Source organism: Hyla sarda, chromosome 4 (assembly GCF_029499605.1).
Source record: "Hyla sarda isolate aHylSar1 chromosome 4, aHylSar1.hap1, whole genome shotgun sequence".
NCBI lineage: Eukaryota > Metazoa > Chordata > Amphibia > Anura > Hylidae > Hyla > Hyla sarda.
In genome coordinates, this window is record NC_079192.1 from 399276109 (window position 1) to 399292861 (window position 16753).

A 16753-nucleotide genomic window follows, 5' to 3' on the forward strand; every position below is an offset into this window, starting at 1 on the left:
TGTGTGCAGTGTTATAGGTCCCTATGGGAGCTAGAACACTGCAAGAAAAAAGTGAACAAAAAAAGTGAATAAAGATCATTTAACCCCTCCCTATTAAAAGTTTGAATCACCCCCCATTTCCCATTAAAAAAAAAAAAACTGTGTAAATAAAAATAAATATATACGGTATCACCGCATGCGGAAATGTCCCAACATGGAGAAGACTCTGCTCAATGCTGGGAGTTGTAGTATCTGCTTTAATAGAGTGTGCTCCATGTTGGGAGTAGTAGTACCTGCAGGTAAGAACAGATCACAGCGGGTATCACTCCTGACACCCGTGGCGATCCTCCTGTATAATGTATGGATGCGTCTTCTATGGTCCCCTGCACTGACGTATATATACACATATTCATATTTCCCACAGAGAGCTGTGATTGGCTGGAAGCATCTGGCCAATCACAGCTCATTGTGGGAAATATGAATATGTGTATATATACGTCAGGGCAGGGGACCACAGAAGAGCGGCCGCCGCATCAATACATTATACAGGAAGATCGCAGCGGGCGATCGGTCTATTAGCACAGGTACTACTACTCCCATCATGGAACAGTGTGTTCCATGCTGGGAGTAGTAGAACTACCTAAAAAATGTTGGGGAAAAAAAGTGAAAAACACACACACACACACACACTATATTTTTAACATTGTCGGCTACATTTTTAGGTCCTTTGGCTGTCCAAGCATGCTGGGAGTTGTAGTTTTGCAACAGCTGGAGGCACATTAGTTGGGAAACACTGGTCTAAACCCTTGCACTGGTCAAAAGGAGTGAAATAGTCTTCTTGGCTTAGTCATGTTATATCAATAGGAGATGTGAAACCATGTGGCTTTTGACACAGAAATAGGTGCAGGCTCTGTGTCAAAATTGTGTCAAAAAACTATTCAGTTAACACTTCAACTTGTCCTTACCCTCTTAGGGCTCGTTCACATGGGCGGATCCACAGCATATTTTACGCTGTGGATCCGCCGACAATGGACCCCTACAGTGTGTCTCCAGATGTGCCTGCTCGGAACGACGATCCGCCGCTACGAGCAGACACATTGCTGCGATGTGCGGTGTACCCGCACACATCGCGGACGCTCCCCCCCTGCTCTCTGAGCTCGGCCAAGAGCAGCCGCGATGTGTGCGAGTATAATGCGCATGCGCAGGGACTCGCACATCGCAGTGTGTGTACAGATTGCCGCTCTGAGCAGGCACACCTGAGGCACACTGTATTGGTCCATCGTCGGTGGATCCACAGCGCAAAAAGGATCTGCCCGTGTGAACGAGCCCTTAGGCTATGTTCACACGGCGGAATACCAGCAGCAGGCACCAACAGAACATGCTGGCCCTAGGACCGCTTGGAGGAAATCTCCCTTCTCCATAGACGGCAATGTATTTCCGAGCAGATTCGTCAAAAAGGATTGACAAGTCGATTCTTTCTGGGGAAGCCCGAATAGGAATTTCCGTGGCAGAACTTTCCGCTGCAGACATTCCGCCGTGTGCACGGTGCAGCAGAATCCCATTGAAAACAATGAGATTTGCTGCAAGGAAATTTCCAGGTGGAATTATTCTGTCGTGTGAACAAGGCCTTACAGAACACTGGAACTTTCCATTAATTTTTTTGTGTGGTTGATGTGATGTCATACAATCAGGGGCTGAGGGGGGACATCACTGATTAAGGGTAGGGTCACATGTAACAGATCCGCAGCATATTTTACACTGCGGAACCGCCGATGACCGACCCTAAAGTGAGCCCCCTGTGCGAATTGCTGCTACGAGCACACACAGGGATCTGCACGACTGTAGTAAACTGCGTGCACATGCGCAGTTTACTCTCGGACATCGCTGCCGCTCTTTGCCTAGCTCAGGGAGCAGAGGGGCAGCCGCGATGTCTGCGAGTATAAACTGCGCATGCGCAGTTTACTACGGTCATGCAGATCCCTCGGAGCAGCGGGCACTGGCAGGTCAGTCATCAGCGGATCCGCAGCGTATTTTTCGTTATTATTCATTACGCGTGACCCTACCCTAAATGAACGGCCATGTGACGTCACGTCATCCAGACTTGAAAGCGGCAGACACTGTGAACAGAGCAAGGAAAGTAAGATAGGGGTTTTTTGGTATTTGTTTTGTTGGCCTAAAGTCCCTTTTTTAGGCCTTTTATCACATGATGGAATTTCAGAATGAAATCCGGCGTAAAAAATTCCACAAGGAAACAAGTCTGAACACTCAGACCCCGACCAAAAAAAAATAAAAAAAAAATCCACTCACCTTTCCGCCAATCCTGCGCGAAGCCGGGCTGTCAGCAGCCTACGGAGCGGCGCGAGACTTCTCCGGCAGGCTGAGTGATGAAACAAATCTGTTTAACTTTCTGGCAACAGTTCATTTAAAAAAAAAATAAAGTCTTCCATTGGAGTACCCCTTTAATTCCTATGCAAAACATAGGATTACCTATTCTACCCCTTAATCTTCAGTATAACTGGCACCAATAGTCTGGGTATAAAATGTCGAGCCTCATGAATCACGATGTCACGCAAATCCACTTACTCATGTCAATAAGTACAAGTCAGCGTGAGAGAACGTATGCGTCATGTGCAAGTGGATTTGGGAATAACATTCTTTACATGGAGATGGTGACTAACGCGACCTCCTACTACATCATCGGCAAGTTCTGATCTGTTTTTGTATTATTATAATGCAGTGTTTCCCAACCAGGGTGCCTCCAGCTGTTGCAAAACTACAACTCCTAGCATGCCCGGATAGCCGAAGGCTATCCGGGCATGCTGGGAGTTGTAGTTTTGCAACAGCTGGAGGCACCCTGGCTGGGAAACTATGCGGAATTCTGACCAAATATTGCGGACGTGGAATTCAGCATCTTTCTACATTTATGCGGAATTCATGCAGAAATTCCGCATGAATTCTCAGTGTACGGAAAATAGGGCTTTTCTTTCATTGCTTTGGTTAAAGTTTGTGCGGAATCTGAGCGAATTCCGCACCAATTCCGCATGTGGGAGGAGAAGAAAAAAAAAAAGCCCCATTGACTTTAATGGGATTCCGCATCAGAATTCCGCACAAATTTAGGCTAGGACTTTTCTTTATGCAGAAAGCAGAATTTCCGCAGCGGAAAGAATGATGCAGAAATTCTACTGTGTGAATGGGACAGCGGAATCCCACTGAAGTGTTTTGGCTCTAAATTTAATCAGAAATTAAATGCCAAATTAGATGCGGAAATCCTTCCAGAATTTGCATCATGTGAACATAGCGTTATCCTTAAAGGGGTTATCCAAGAAAAAACTTGAGATATACATATATGTATATATATATATATATATATATATATATATATATATAAATAACCAACTGGCTCCAGAAAGTTAAACAGATTTGTAAATTACTTCTATTTTTTTTTATCCTTTCGGTACTTATGAGCTGCTGAAGTTGAGTTTTTGTCTAAGTGCTCTCTGATGACACCTGTCTCGGGAACTGTCTAGAGTAGAAGATAATCCCCATAGCAAACCTCTTCTTCTCTGTGCAGTTCCCGAGACAAGCAGAGATGTCAGCAGAGAGCACTGTTGCCAGACAGAAAAGAACAACTCAACTTCAGCAGCTGATAATTATTGGAAGGATTAATATTTTTTAATGGAAGTATTTTACAAATCTGTTTAACTTTCTGGAGCCAGTTGATATAAAAGTAAAAATAGAGTTTTTCCCTGGAATACCCCTTTAAAATTGCATCATTGATACTGGTTGCATTCTCGCTTTGGTCACCAAACTGGCCTGGCCATAAGCTTTGTGTCATGTGATCAAGACAGGCTCCTTAGACTTACATTATGAGACCGTCTCGATTAGGTGACACGGGGTCGGGTTAGAATGCAGGTCCTGATTGGTGAAAGCCTGAACACTCAGACCCCGACCAATCAAAACTTTATTTGTACATAGGGTATATTGGACATTTCAACAGTTTTTCTGAGTGATAGTGCCCATTTAAATGTTCATGATGGGAATACCACTTTAATATATTAAAGAAGAAATTCAAAAAAATTAAAATAAAAAACTCATCCCCTATCCACAGGGGGTTCGGGCGCTGGGACCCCCGCGATCACCAAGACAGGACCTGATGTTCAGTGAGGAGCACGTGCTGCAGGCGGTGCGCGCTTCATTTAAGGGGTATTTCAGGAAAAAACTTTTTTTTTATATATATATATCAACTGGCTCCAGAAAGTTAAACAGATTTGTAAATTACTTCTATTAAAAAATCTTTATCCTTTCAATAATTATCAGCTGCTGAAGTTGAGTTGTTCTTTTCTGTCTGGCAACAGTGCTCTCTGCTGACATCTCTGCTTGTCTTGGGAACTGCACAGAGTAGAAGAGGTTTGCTATGGGGATTTGCTTCTAAACTGGGCGGTTCCCGAGACAGGTGTCATCAGAGAGCACTTAGACAGAAAAGAACAACTCAACTTCAGCAGCTCATAAGTACTGAAAGGATTAAGATTTTTTTAATAGAAGTAATTTACAAATCTGTTTAACTTTCTGGAGCCAGTTGATATATATATATATATATATATATATATATATATATATATATATGTAAAAACGTTTTTTCCTGGATAACCCCTTTAATTTCTATGGGAGCACCGAAAATAGTACACTCAGGCAGGCATCATCAGGGCTCCCCTAGAAATGAATGGCGGGCGTGCGGTCTACCAGTAGACAACACGCGCTCCGCACTAAGAGAGCTGGGGTCCATTTCTGGAACTCACAGGGTTTCCCAGTGGTCGGACCCCCCGCGATCAGCTACATTTCCCCTATCCTGTGGATAGGGGATTAGTTTACTTTTGCTGGAGTTCTCCTTTACAGAGGGTTAGAAAAACAGAGGTGATTTCCTTATAAAACAGTACCGCCTCTGTCCTCAGGATGTGTGTGGTATTGCAGCTCAGTTCTATTGATGTGAATGAAGCCAATTTGTAATACCGCACACATCCTGCAGACAGATGTGGCGCTGTTTTTTTTTTAAAAGAAATCAGCTCTGTATTCCTAACCCCTTTCCGTGTAGAAGAAATCTGAGATGTTATTTCTGTTGTGTTTTGTATCAACATATCCCCCCTCAGGGTTATACAGCGATAATCATCGGTCCCTGTCCTCGGTGGGGTTCACAGTGTAATTCCTTATCAGAGCCAGGTAATGTATTAATATGTATTTTTTGTAATACGGTGGGGCAAAAAAGTATTTAGTCAGCCCCCAATTGTGCAAGTTCTCCCACTTATAAAGATGAGAGACCTGTAATTATCATCATAGATATACCTCAACTATGAGAGTAAGAATGAGAAAAAAAAATCCATAAAATCACATTGTCTGATTTTTAAAGAATTTATTTGCAAATTATAGTGGAAAATAAGTATTTGGTCAATAATAAAAGTTCATCTCAATACTTTGTTATAAACCCTTTGTTGGCAATGACAGAGGTCAAACGTTTTCTGTAAGTCTTCACAAGGTTTTCACACACTGTTGCTGGTATTTTGGCCCATTCCTCCATGCAGATCTCCTCTAGAGCAGTGATGTTTTGGGGCTGTCGCTGGGCAACATGAACTTTCAGCTCCCTCCAAATATTTTCTATGGGGTTGGCTAGGCCACTCCAGGACCTTGAAATACTTCTTATGAAGCCACTCCTTCATTGCCTAGGCGGTGTGTTTGGGATCATTGTCATGCTGAAAGACCCAGCCATGTTTCATCTTCAATGCCTTTGCTGATGGAAGGAGGTTTTCACTCAAAATCTCACAATACATGGCCCCATTCAATCCTTCCATTATACGGATCATGCGTCCTGGTCCCTTTGCAGAAAAACAGCCCCAAAGCATGATGTTTCCACCCCATGCTTCACAGTAGGTATGGTGTTCTTTGGATGCAACTCGCCATTTTTCTCCTCCAAACACGACGAGTTGAGTTTTTACCAAAAAGTTCTACTTTGGTTTCATCTGACCATATGACATTCTCCCATCTTCTGGATCATCCAAATGCTCTCTAGCAAACTTCAGACGGCCCAGACATGTACTGGTTTAAGCAGGGGGACACGTCTGACACTGCATGTTATGAGTCCCAGCTCTCTACAGGTCATTCACTAGGTCCCCACGTGTGGTTCTGGGATTTTTGCTCACCGTTCTTGTGATCATTTTGACACCACTGGGTGAGAGCTTGTGTGGAGCCCCAGATCGAGGGAGATTATCAGTGGTCTTGTATGTCTTCCATTTTCTAATAATTGCTCCCACAGTTGATTTCTTCACACCAAGCTGCTTGCCTATTGCAGATTCAGTCTTCCCAGCCTGGTGCAGGTCTACAATTTTGTTTCTGGTGTCCTTCGACAGCTCTCTGGTCTTGGCCATAGTGGAGTTTGGAGTGTGACTGTATGAGGTTGTGGACAGGTGTCTTTTATACTGATAAGTTCAATCAGGAGCCATTAATACTGGTAACGAGTGGAGGACAGAGGAGACTGTAATGTCCCAGTACATGACATGGTCCTGTACTACCCTTAGGCCCTGTCAGGTTGAGACCCTCAGTGACCTGGGGGCTTCCCTGCAGGGTCTCCCCCTGTTGTTTCCAGAATGTTGTGTATACTGCTTTAATGTATAGACAGGATCCTAATGTATAGATAGAGCAGAGGACCTGTGAGAGGTTTTCTCAAGGACCTGTAAGTCTGTCACATGTTATGTTATGCAGTCACATGATTTCTTGTCACATGTTCTCCCAGAGAGCACCAGCTTAATCTATGACCCGCAGCTTGACCAATGGTCTTTAGTCCAGACCCCCACTATATAAAGGGGCGGCCATTACAATTCACTCTCTTCTCTTTTGATCTTTTGCTGAGGAACAGTTAACACCAGAGATCTTAGTGCTAGTGATCAGCTACCTGGAAGGCCACAAAGCTACAGTCATTCCAGTAAGTCAAAAGTCTATGTCTGCTGTCACTACAAATATTCAAGTCCTGCACATAGTCAAGCCTCAAGATAATTGTCTCAAGTCTATTACAAAGTATAATTGGTCCCAACAAGCTGCGAGGTCCTTCTGGGTTTCTGGCCACCTCTCTGGGAATCTGGCCTAGCGGTGAAGATAATACCATCTGTCTTAAACTCAGTAAAGCCTCCATTAAACCATAACTGGTTGTGGACTCTTCTTTCTGTGGTAGCCCTTGGGGGGTGTATGATAGTTGGGGGTGTTGTTTCGGTAAATGACGAGTTAAGGTTAACCATATAGTTCGTGACGCCAGGCTGAGGGCTAATATGCTGAGGTAATTCTCCGGCCTATCGCTGCCCTTCCCCGTAACGATAGGTGCATGCATAAAATGACTGAAGGTCCACAAGGTAGTTGAACTTGAACTTGGATAACTTTACTTAAATGCTTGCGGTACATCCAATGAACAGTAACAGTCTCAGGAATACAGTCTCTATATAGTTCAATGACTGACAGTTGTTGCGGACCTTGACTTGTGATATAGTCTGAGAATTTTGGGTAATTTGCGAAGATCCGTCCGGATTTAGGGAATAGATAAGGTCCGGTGATCTTGCAGAGTGCTTAGGGATTGATATACTCACGATTCTGAATAGATCAGCCGTTGCCGCAAGGCTCAGGCCTAACTCACTGCGGAAGACAGCTGCGCAGATCCTGATAGTTTGACAGCCCGGGAACAAGAGAGATGCTTACTGCTTGGCAGCACAGGAACAAGAGAGAAAATAATGGCCGCCGCTCCCTTATATGGGCAGGGCCGTTTTGGATTGGTCCGAGTAACTGTCACTCACTGTTACAGGGAGTGATGGGCGAAATACGTCACAGGGACATCCAAAGGTCCTTAAGCATAAAAACCATAGAGTTTACCTGATCACGTGACCCGCAGGTCCTGCTACACTCCGTACCGGTAATTAACCATTTATATACATTTGTACAATTATATTTATATAGATCCTAAATAACTGCTAGATAAGTAATACCTAAATGAGAGGTGACAAGGGGTGGACTAGATTAGAAGAACCCTGACGTCCTAGGGACTCTGGCTATGGGGACTTCTACACAGGTACCGTATAGGATGCGTTACCGGGACACCACATTTCCTTAACTAGCAATTGGAATAACGGAGATATCGTTCGTGTGGTTCCGGTACCAAAAAAAAAAAAACTCTGGCGTCACGAACACTAGCGGTTAATAAATTCTTGCCCCAGGGGTTAATACCATCTGGCCCCACCACCTACACCGCTACACTTGTGGTCCCGTCATACACTGGTGGTCCACTACAAGACTCTTGAAGAAATCTTGCTTGATTGTAGGTGACCAAATACTTATTTTCCACCATAATTTGCAAATAAATTATTTAAAATTCAGACAATGTGATTTTATGGATTTTTTTTTCTCATTATGTCTCTCATAGTTGAGGTATACCTATGATGAAAATTACTGGCGCCTCTCTCATCTTTTTAAGTGGGAGAACTTGCACAATTGGGGGCTGACTAAATACTTTTTTGCCCCACTGTATAATCCAAAACTCAAACACCTGAAGAACATACAAACTGGGGCTGAATTGACACCCTGGACCCAGTATTGCCAACCACTGAGCAGCCACACAGAAACCATTGATCCAATGTAGGCATAGGATGCCATATATTATACTGTGATTAGAGATGAGCGAACTTACAGTAAATTCGATTCGTCACGAACTTCTCGGCTCGGCGGTTGCTGACTTTTCCTGCATAAATTAGTTCAGCTTTCAGGTGCTCCGGTGGGCTGGAAAAGGTGGATACAGTCCTAGGAAAGAGTCTCCTAGGACTGTATCCACCTTTTCCAGCCCACTGGAGCACCTGAAAGCTGAACTCATTTATGCAGGAAAAGTCATCAACTGCCGAGCCGAGAAGTTCGTGACAAATCGAATTTTACTGTAAGTTCGCTCATCTCTAACTGTGATGTGTGCTTTGGGTACAGACTAGCTCTGTGTTTCCCAACCAGGGTGCCTTCAGCTGTTGCAAAACTACAACTCCCAGCATGCCCGGACAACCAAAGGCTGTCCGGGCATGCTAGGAGTTGTATTTTTGCAACAGCAGGAGGCACCCTGGTTGGGAAACACTGTGCTAGGTGATCATCATGTTAGTATTACCTCTAAAGGCTGCAGGGGCGTCGCTAGGCCCCAAACCTCAGCCACATCCTGCCTGACATCAGATTTTACCATATATAACACATGGCAACTCTTTCTATATATGGTAAAATCTTCTTTCTCACATGCCCGGGAGACGTTTCCGTTGGCAGCGATGGCGAACATACAAACTTCGAAAGGTGTCCTAACCAGCCCATAAGTATTCACTCCTCCTCAGCGTGATTGACATCCGAGGCATGGCCGCATCATGGCTCTGCTCCGTCCGCTTAGCAGAGCGGTGACCCGGGCTGTCAATTACGCTGACTGCTGCTGGAAAAGCATCCCAGAAAGAGGCTCCGCCCCCTGCCTCGTTTCGCATACTTGCGCAAAATTGACCACACGTTGCGAACACTTTTATTACAATTCCCTCAACTCCACAAGATTCCATGCAAAAACCCAAAACCCAAAAATTTGGAGAAAAGCAACCACATACAAGGACCAATGATAAATTCTGCGGAATATTTTCCCGAAAATTTATGGCAGACATTCCTCACACAGCAGAATTAGATTGCTCGGAAATGCACCGTCGTGATAGACAGCAATGTATTTGCTGCGGATCACACATCGCTTCAGTCAGGGGTCAAGTCCTGGGGGGAAAAAAAGTGCAATGGCTGGTCCTGCAGGTCGTGGAAAAAGTGCAGGAACTCAGTTCCTACGCATTCTTGCAGGACTTGAGCCCTGGCTTCAGTGTGTCTGCTTGTAGCGGCATATTGCCACTCCGAGAAGGCACCTGTAAAGGCAGCATATAGCGGTCCTTCAGCGGCGGATCCGCAGCATAATACGCGCTGGGGATCCGCTCGGGTCAACGTACCCTAAAACTGGACAAACAGCTTTGTAGTGTAAGAACTCCCCTCCCCCATACCTCAGTTTCCAGGACCCCTCTGGAAGCAGAAAATCAGAGCTTAGCGCAGTGTTCTCACACCAGGGTGCCTCCAGCTGTTGCAAAACTACAACTCCCAGCATGCCTTCGGCTGTCCGGGTATGCTGGGAGTTGTAGTTTTGCAACAGCTGGAGGCACCCTTGTTAGGAAACACTTACTTAGAAAACCCACAAGGAGTAGAGTTATCCCTAAAATTGCATAATTTATACTGGACCCCTTCGGCTGTCCGGGCATGCTGGGAGTTGTAGTTTTTCAACAGCTGGAGGCACCTTGGTTAGGAAACACTGACAAGAAGTAGAGTTATCCTTAAAATTGCAGTATTCATACTGATTGTATTCTTGCTTTGGTCACCAAACTCTGCCCTCTTCCTGGTGCCCTCCTCTCTTGTAGTTTTGCAACAGCTGGAGGCACCCTGGTTAGGAAACACTTACTTAGAAAACTCACAAAGAGTAGAGTTATCCTTAAAATTGCATCATATATACTGGACCCCTTCGGCTGTCCGGGCATGCTGGGAGTTGTAGTTTTGCAACAGCTGGGGGCAACCTGGTTAGAAAACACTTAGAAAACTCACAAGGAATAGAGTTATCCCTAAAATTGCATAATTTATACTGGATGCCTTCGGCTGTCCGGGCATGCTGGGAGTTGTAGTTTTGCAACAGCTGGAGGCACCCTGGTTAGGAAACACTGACAAGAAGTAGAGTTATCCTTAAAATTGCAGTATTCATACTTATTGTATTCTTGCTTTGGTCACCAAACTCTGCCCTCTTCCTGGTGCCCCCCTCTCTGAATACAACAGCCCCTTACTCCTCCTTCTGCAGCAGCACAGCACAGGACATGAAAGGGTTATCCCTCCCCCTCCTATTGTGCAGCCCTCTGCCACTCCCCAGCATGAGTCACTCTGCACCGCCCCCTGCTGCCTGTCTCTAGGTAATGCTGCAGCTAACATGGACGCTGTGTGATGGTGCTGTGTGTGTGTTCTCCTCCTCACTCCTGAGTCTCCCTCCTCTCTCTCTCTCTGCAGCCTGTGACCATGGAAGGACCCCCAGTATATAGATGAGGACCCCCCTCAGGACACCACATCCACCACCTCCTCCTCCCCCCCTTGCTCCTTAAGATCTCCTGCACATACTCACCATGGCTGGGATTATCAAGAAGCAGATCCTAAAACATCTCTCCAGGTCAGTGTTTGTTTTGTAAACATTCTGGATACATTGTAGCAAACACTGCAGCTGTGTTGTCTCCTCTTTGTAGTGCAGATGCTTTGTATCATGTATATATGATCATGGTAGGGGGAGTGCTATCCCTTTGGAGAATTGGGAAGGTGGGGGAGTTGTTGTTGTGCCGTCCGCTCCCATTAAAGGGTTAACCAGTTTCGGAATCTTGCATTGGGGCTCAGCTGTACTTTGACATAAGAGGAGGGGGGGGGGGGAGGATGAGGATGAGGAGTATATAGAGGAAAGGTCTGGGTAAACATGATGTCATGCTGTGTCATGAGGGTATACACTGGTGACATCTGTGGCTGGTACTGATTACCCAATGTGGGACTCCTAAAGGGTCCCCTGCCACCTTCTCGGTGATGGCGGAGCCAAGATCGATTGGTTTCCTTCCTTTTTCGCTTTTTTTTTTTTTTTTTTTTTGTGGAATTTACTACTGTACGCCAAGCACGTTATTAGACGAAGGCGGAGAATGGATGATAGACACCGGTGAATTATTTAAAGGGGAATTCCAAGAAATGTCATTGAGGTTTTTAATAGGGGGACCCCCCACGGTGCCCATATACTGCGGTCATATGGAAAGGCCCCTGAGCCCAACATGATGGTCAAAAAAAGCTATTGATTTTCTTTGGTGACTCCTTTTTTAAAAGGGATTTGGGATCCTTACTTACCCATTTCGGTATTCTAACATCGGGAAACCACCATTGCATTATAATTCACTACATCATACAAAGTGCCCCCTATGGTCCTGAAGGGGTTACGGATATATCCGAGTTGGCATAGTGTCCTACACCCTGTGCCAATGACTGGCTGCTCTTTACTTGGTTTCTTGCTCACTGTCTAGGAATCCTAAGGTTGGCAAGTTAGTTATTTTGCCATAAGGTTGGAAAGATATTTATTTATTTTATATATATATATATATATATATATATATATATATATATATAAATTTTTATTTATTTTTTCCATAACGTTGACAAGATATTTATTTATTTTATTTTTATATTATTATGATTATTTATTTTAAATAAGATTGGCAAAATATTTATATTATTATTATTATTTTTTTTTTTTATGCCATAAGGTTGGCAAGATATTTCTTTACTTTATTTATTATTATTATTATTATTATTATTATTTCCTTTTATTTTTTATTTTTATTTTTTTTATTAATTTATTTTTTTGTCAGTATGAAGATGACATCCCGGTCAGTTTTGGAACTTTTTTTTTCTCGAAACAATGGGCGTCTATATGTTCCATATATGATGTCATTGAGAAGCATCAGCTTGCCTTGGAGTTCATCCAAATGGTCTTTCCCATTTTGATTTTTTGCCGTAAAGTAGCCGAGCCAATTATGTTTGGGAAGATTTTAGACAACATGGCCAGACATAATAAAGAGCATCATTGGCAGTCATCTGGAATTAGTGTCTGTGTGTGTGTGTGTGTGTATGTATATATATATATATATATATATATATATATATATATATCATTTCATTATATAGCTAAAAGGGATGGGTATTTTCCTCAGGGAGAGGCACCGCTTCCGGTTTAAAACGGAGATTCAAAAAGGCCATTAGCACTCCGTGGGCTTTCTGGGTAAGAAGTGAGATAGATAGAGATATATATATATATATATATATATATATATATATATATATATATATATATATATATATATATATATATATATATATTAGGTTTTGGAGATGTCTTAGTATAGCGGTAGATGTTCTACTCCATTGTTTCCCAACCAGGGTGCCTCCAGCGGTTGTAAAACTACATCTCCCAGCATGCCCGGACAGCCGTTTTGCAACAGCTGGAGGCACCCTGCTTAGGGAAACACTGTTCTGTTCTGTAGGTAGGTCAAGAGCCAACCCCAAGAAGTAAAACCGAATACGGTGTATAGTAAAAACATATTTTCTTAAATAATTAATAGGGTATGCATACAAAATCAATCTATACATATAAATAATATTTGATTAAAAAAACGTAATAATAAAATATTATATTATTTATATGTATAGATTGATTTTGTATGCATACCCTATTAATTATTTAAGAATATTTTTTACCATACACCGTATTTTGGTTTTACTTCTTGGGGTTGTCACATACCGGTGTGTTCTACACACCTCTAGGTTCTATATTTAAAGGGGTTATCCAGGAAAAAACTTTTTTTTAAATATATATATATATATATATATATATATATATATATATCTCAACTGGCTCCAGAAAGTTAAACAGATTTGTAAATGACTTCTATTAAAAAATCTTCATCCTTTCAGTACTTATGAGCTGCTGAAGTTGAGTTGTTCTTTTCTGTCTAAGTTCTCTCTGATGACACCTGTCTCGGGAACCGTCCAGTTTAGAATCAAATCCTCCATAGCAAACCTCTTCTACTCTGTGCAGTTCCCGAGACAAGCAGAGGTGTCAGCAGAGAGCACTGTTGCCAGACAGAAAACAACTACTCAACTTCAGCTGCTGATAATTATTAAAAGGATTAAGATTTTTTTTAATAGAAGTAATTTACAAATCTGTTTAGCTTTCTGGAGCAAGTTGATATTAAAACATTTTTTTTTTCCCTGGAATACCCCTTTAAGTGTTGGTTTTTGTGAACCCCTAACTTATAATTTTACAATCATTGATTTTATTGGAGCCTACAAGTCAAGTTTCATCTGCCTCACTCTGGGCAAGGTCCGAATTAGAGGTGAGCGAACTTACAGTAAATTCAATTCGTCACGAACTTCTCAGCTCGGCGGTTGCTGACTTTTCCTGCATAAATTAGTTCAGCTTTCCGGTGCTCCGGTGGGCTGGAAAAGGTGGATACAGTCCTAGGAAAGAGTCTCCTAGGACTGTATCCACCTTTTCCAGCCCACCGGAGCACCTGAAATCTGAACTAATTTATGCAGGATAAGTCATTAACTGCCGAGCCGAGAAGTTCGTGACGAATCGAATTTACTGTAAGTTTGCTCGTCTCTAGTCCGAATGAAGTTCTCCTTTTTAAATGACTTTATGATGCATCTTTTCTGAAAGGTTACTGTAGGTTGGAATGATATATTGAGTTGACGGTGGTTATTTATCTCTATGATAAGCAGTACCCTTTAGATGGGTATTCCCAATGTGGACATTTATGACTTTACTGCACAAGTATGGCGCAAGCTGCTCGTCTGTCTCCATAAGTCTCAGAATTAAAGAGGTACTCCCCTGGAAAACATTTTTTATTTTTATTTTTTTTAAATCAACTGGTGCCAGGAAGTTAAACAGATTTGTAAATTTCTTCTATTAAAAAATCTTAATCCTTCCTGTACTTATCAGCTGTTGTATGCTTTACAGGAACTTCTTTTCTTTTTGAATTTCCTTTCTGTCTGACCACAGTGCTCTCTGCTGACACCTCTGTCCATGTCAGGAACTGTCCAGAGTAGGAGCAAAGCCCCATAGCAAACCTATCCTGCTCTGGACAGTTCCTGACATGGACAGAGGTGTCAGCAGAGAGCACTGTGGTCAGACTGAAAGGAAAGGAAATTCAAAAGGAAAAGAACTTTCTGTTAGCATACATACAGCTGAGAAGTACAGGAAGGATTAAAGGGGTTATCCAGGAAAAACCTTTTTTTTTTATTATATATATCAACTGGCTCCAGAAAGCCAAACAGATTTGTAAATTACTTCTATTAAAAAAATATTAATCCTTTCAGTACTTATGAGCTTCTGAAGTTAAGGTTGTTCTTTTCTTTCGAAGTGCTCTCTTACACGTGTCTCAGGAAACGCCCAGTTTTGAAGCAAACCCCCATAGCAAACCTCTTCTAAACTGGGCGTTTCCCGAGACAGGTGTCATCAGAGAGCACTTAGACAGAAAGGAACAACCTTAACTTCAGAAGCTCATAAGTACTGAAAGGATTAAGATTTTTTAATAGAAGTAATTTACAAATCTGTAGACCTCTTGGCACCAGATGTATATACACAACCAGCTGGTTACATCATCCTCTCTGCTTGTTTGTATTTCTGTCCCAAGCATTGTGATCTGTACCTTGGCTTTTGATCGAGGTCAGGAGTAAACAGATCATGGAAAGCTGAATATAGAGATCTGTCATAGCCCATCCTTGTGCCCAAGCAGCTGGGTATCAGAGAAGGGGGAGGGGTTTGTCTCTGGGTATGTTTATATGGTGGAATGGTGAAATTTCGGGACAGACAGGCTGCTAGAGCCGCACGGCAATGCATCATCTCCATAGACGGCAATGTATTTCCAAGTGGATTCTGCAGAAAGGATTGACATCTCAATGGCCGGAACTGGAAATTCCACCATGTGCACAGTGCAGCAGAGTCCTATGGAAAACAATGGGACTTCCTGCTTCAATAGGATTTCTGAGATGCACTTTTTTTTACCGAATTCTGCCGTGGGAACATAGCCTTACCCCTTTTTTTTATTACTCAGACTAAAATGGGGCACTTATTCCATATAATCGACCCGTATAATTGGTTGTCAGCTGATCGTTTCTTTTGGGAGGCCATTTAAATCATCGCTATCTGTTGCACAACGCCCTGTAGGAACGGGTCATGTGTGGGTGTCTGATGGAATTAAAGGGGTACTCCAGAGGCAAAAAAATAAAATTTCAAATAAACTGGTGCCAGAAAGTTAAACAGATTTGAAAATGTACTTCTATTTAAAAATCTTAATCCTTCCAGTACTTATCAGCTGCTGTATGCTCTAGAGGAAGTTGTGTAGTTCTTTCCAGTCTGACCACAGTGTTAATTGCTGTCCGTGTCAGGAACTGTCCAGAACAGGAGAGGTTTGCTATGGGGATTTGGACAGTTCCTGACACGGACAGAGGTGGCAGCAGAGAGCACTGTGGTCATGCTGGAAGGCCAGGCAAACAATCCATCGATTGATAATGTCTGGCCTGCATCTGATTAGGCTTTGTGAAGGCTCATTAAACGAGCATCGATCAGCTAGATCGGCACTCGTTGCCGTTCCCCTGTTGGCCAAGTAAAAAGGCCTTGTGCCTTTCGCAGTTCCATGTCTGACAATTCACACCACGTTTTTGCAATACAATTTCCGTATCAGGTTTTTGATGAAAAATGGATTCCTCAAAACCTGACTAAACTGTATTAAAACGTGTGTACAACCGTATACGGTTTGAAAAATGATGTCCGGTTCCATCTGTTTTTTAAGAAAAATACATATACGTTTTTAACTTTTCACTCCATTTTGAATAAAGTTTCACTTGTTTGATTGAAATTCCAAGAAAAAAAACTGTGCAAAGTCAAAAAGCGTAAAATTGGATGGAACCGTACGCACATACAGTTCTGTACGGTTCCCTTTGACTCCCTTGTTAAAGAAAAACAAAAATGTATACGGTTTAAATAAGTTTTTTTCACCCGGACCAAAAACCGTGGTAGGCTACAGTTTTGGGTACGGGAAAAAAACGGACAAAACCGTACAAGACGCAAAACGAACACAGCCTGATGCATCTTTTG

General features: G+C 42.8%; 1 protein-coding gene across 2 annotated transcripts in view; it reads left to right on the plus strand.

The window, feature by feature from the left end:
* BLTP3B (bridge-like lipid transfer protein family member 3B) overlaps positions 1-16753 on the plus strand; it is a 154509-nt gene that overhangs the window by 16415 nt on the left and 121341 nt on the right. The window contains exon 2 of one of the 2 annotated variants that reach the window (XM_056517317.1): positions 11083-11239. In XM_056517317.1, the coding sequence (XP_056373292.1) occupies positions 11196-11239 (44 nt within the window). In that variant the 5' untranslated portion in view covers positions 11083-11195. Of the gene's footprint in view, positions 1-11011; positions 11240-16753 lie in introns of those variants that run through there. The other variant, XM_056517321.1, reaches the window with a different exon arrangement.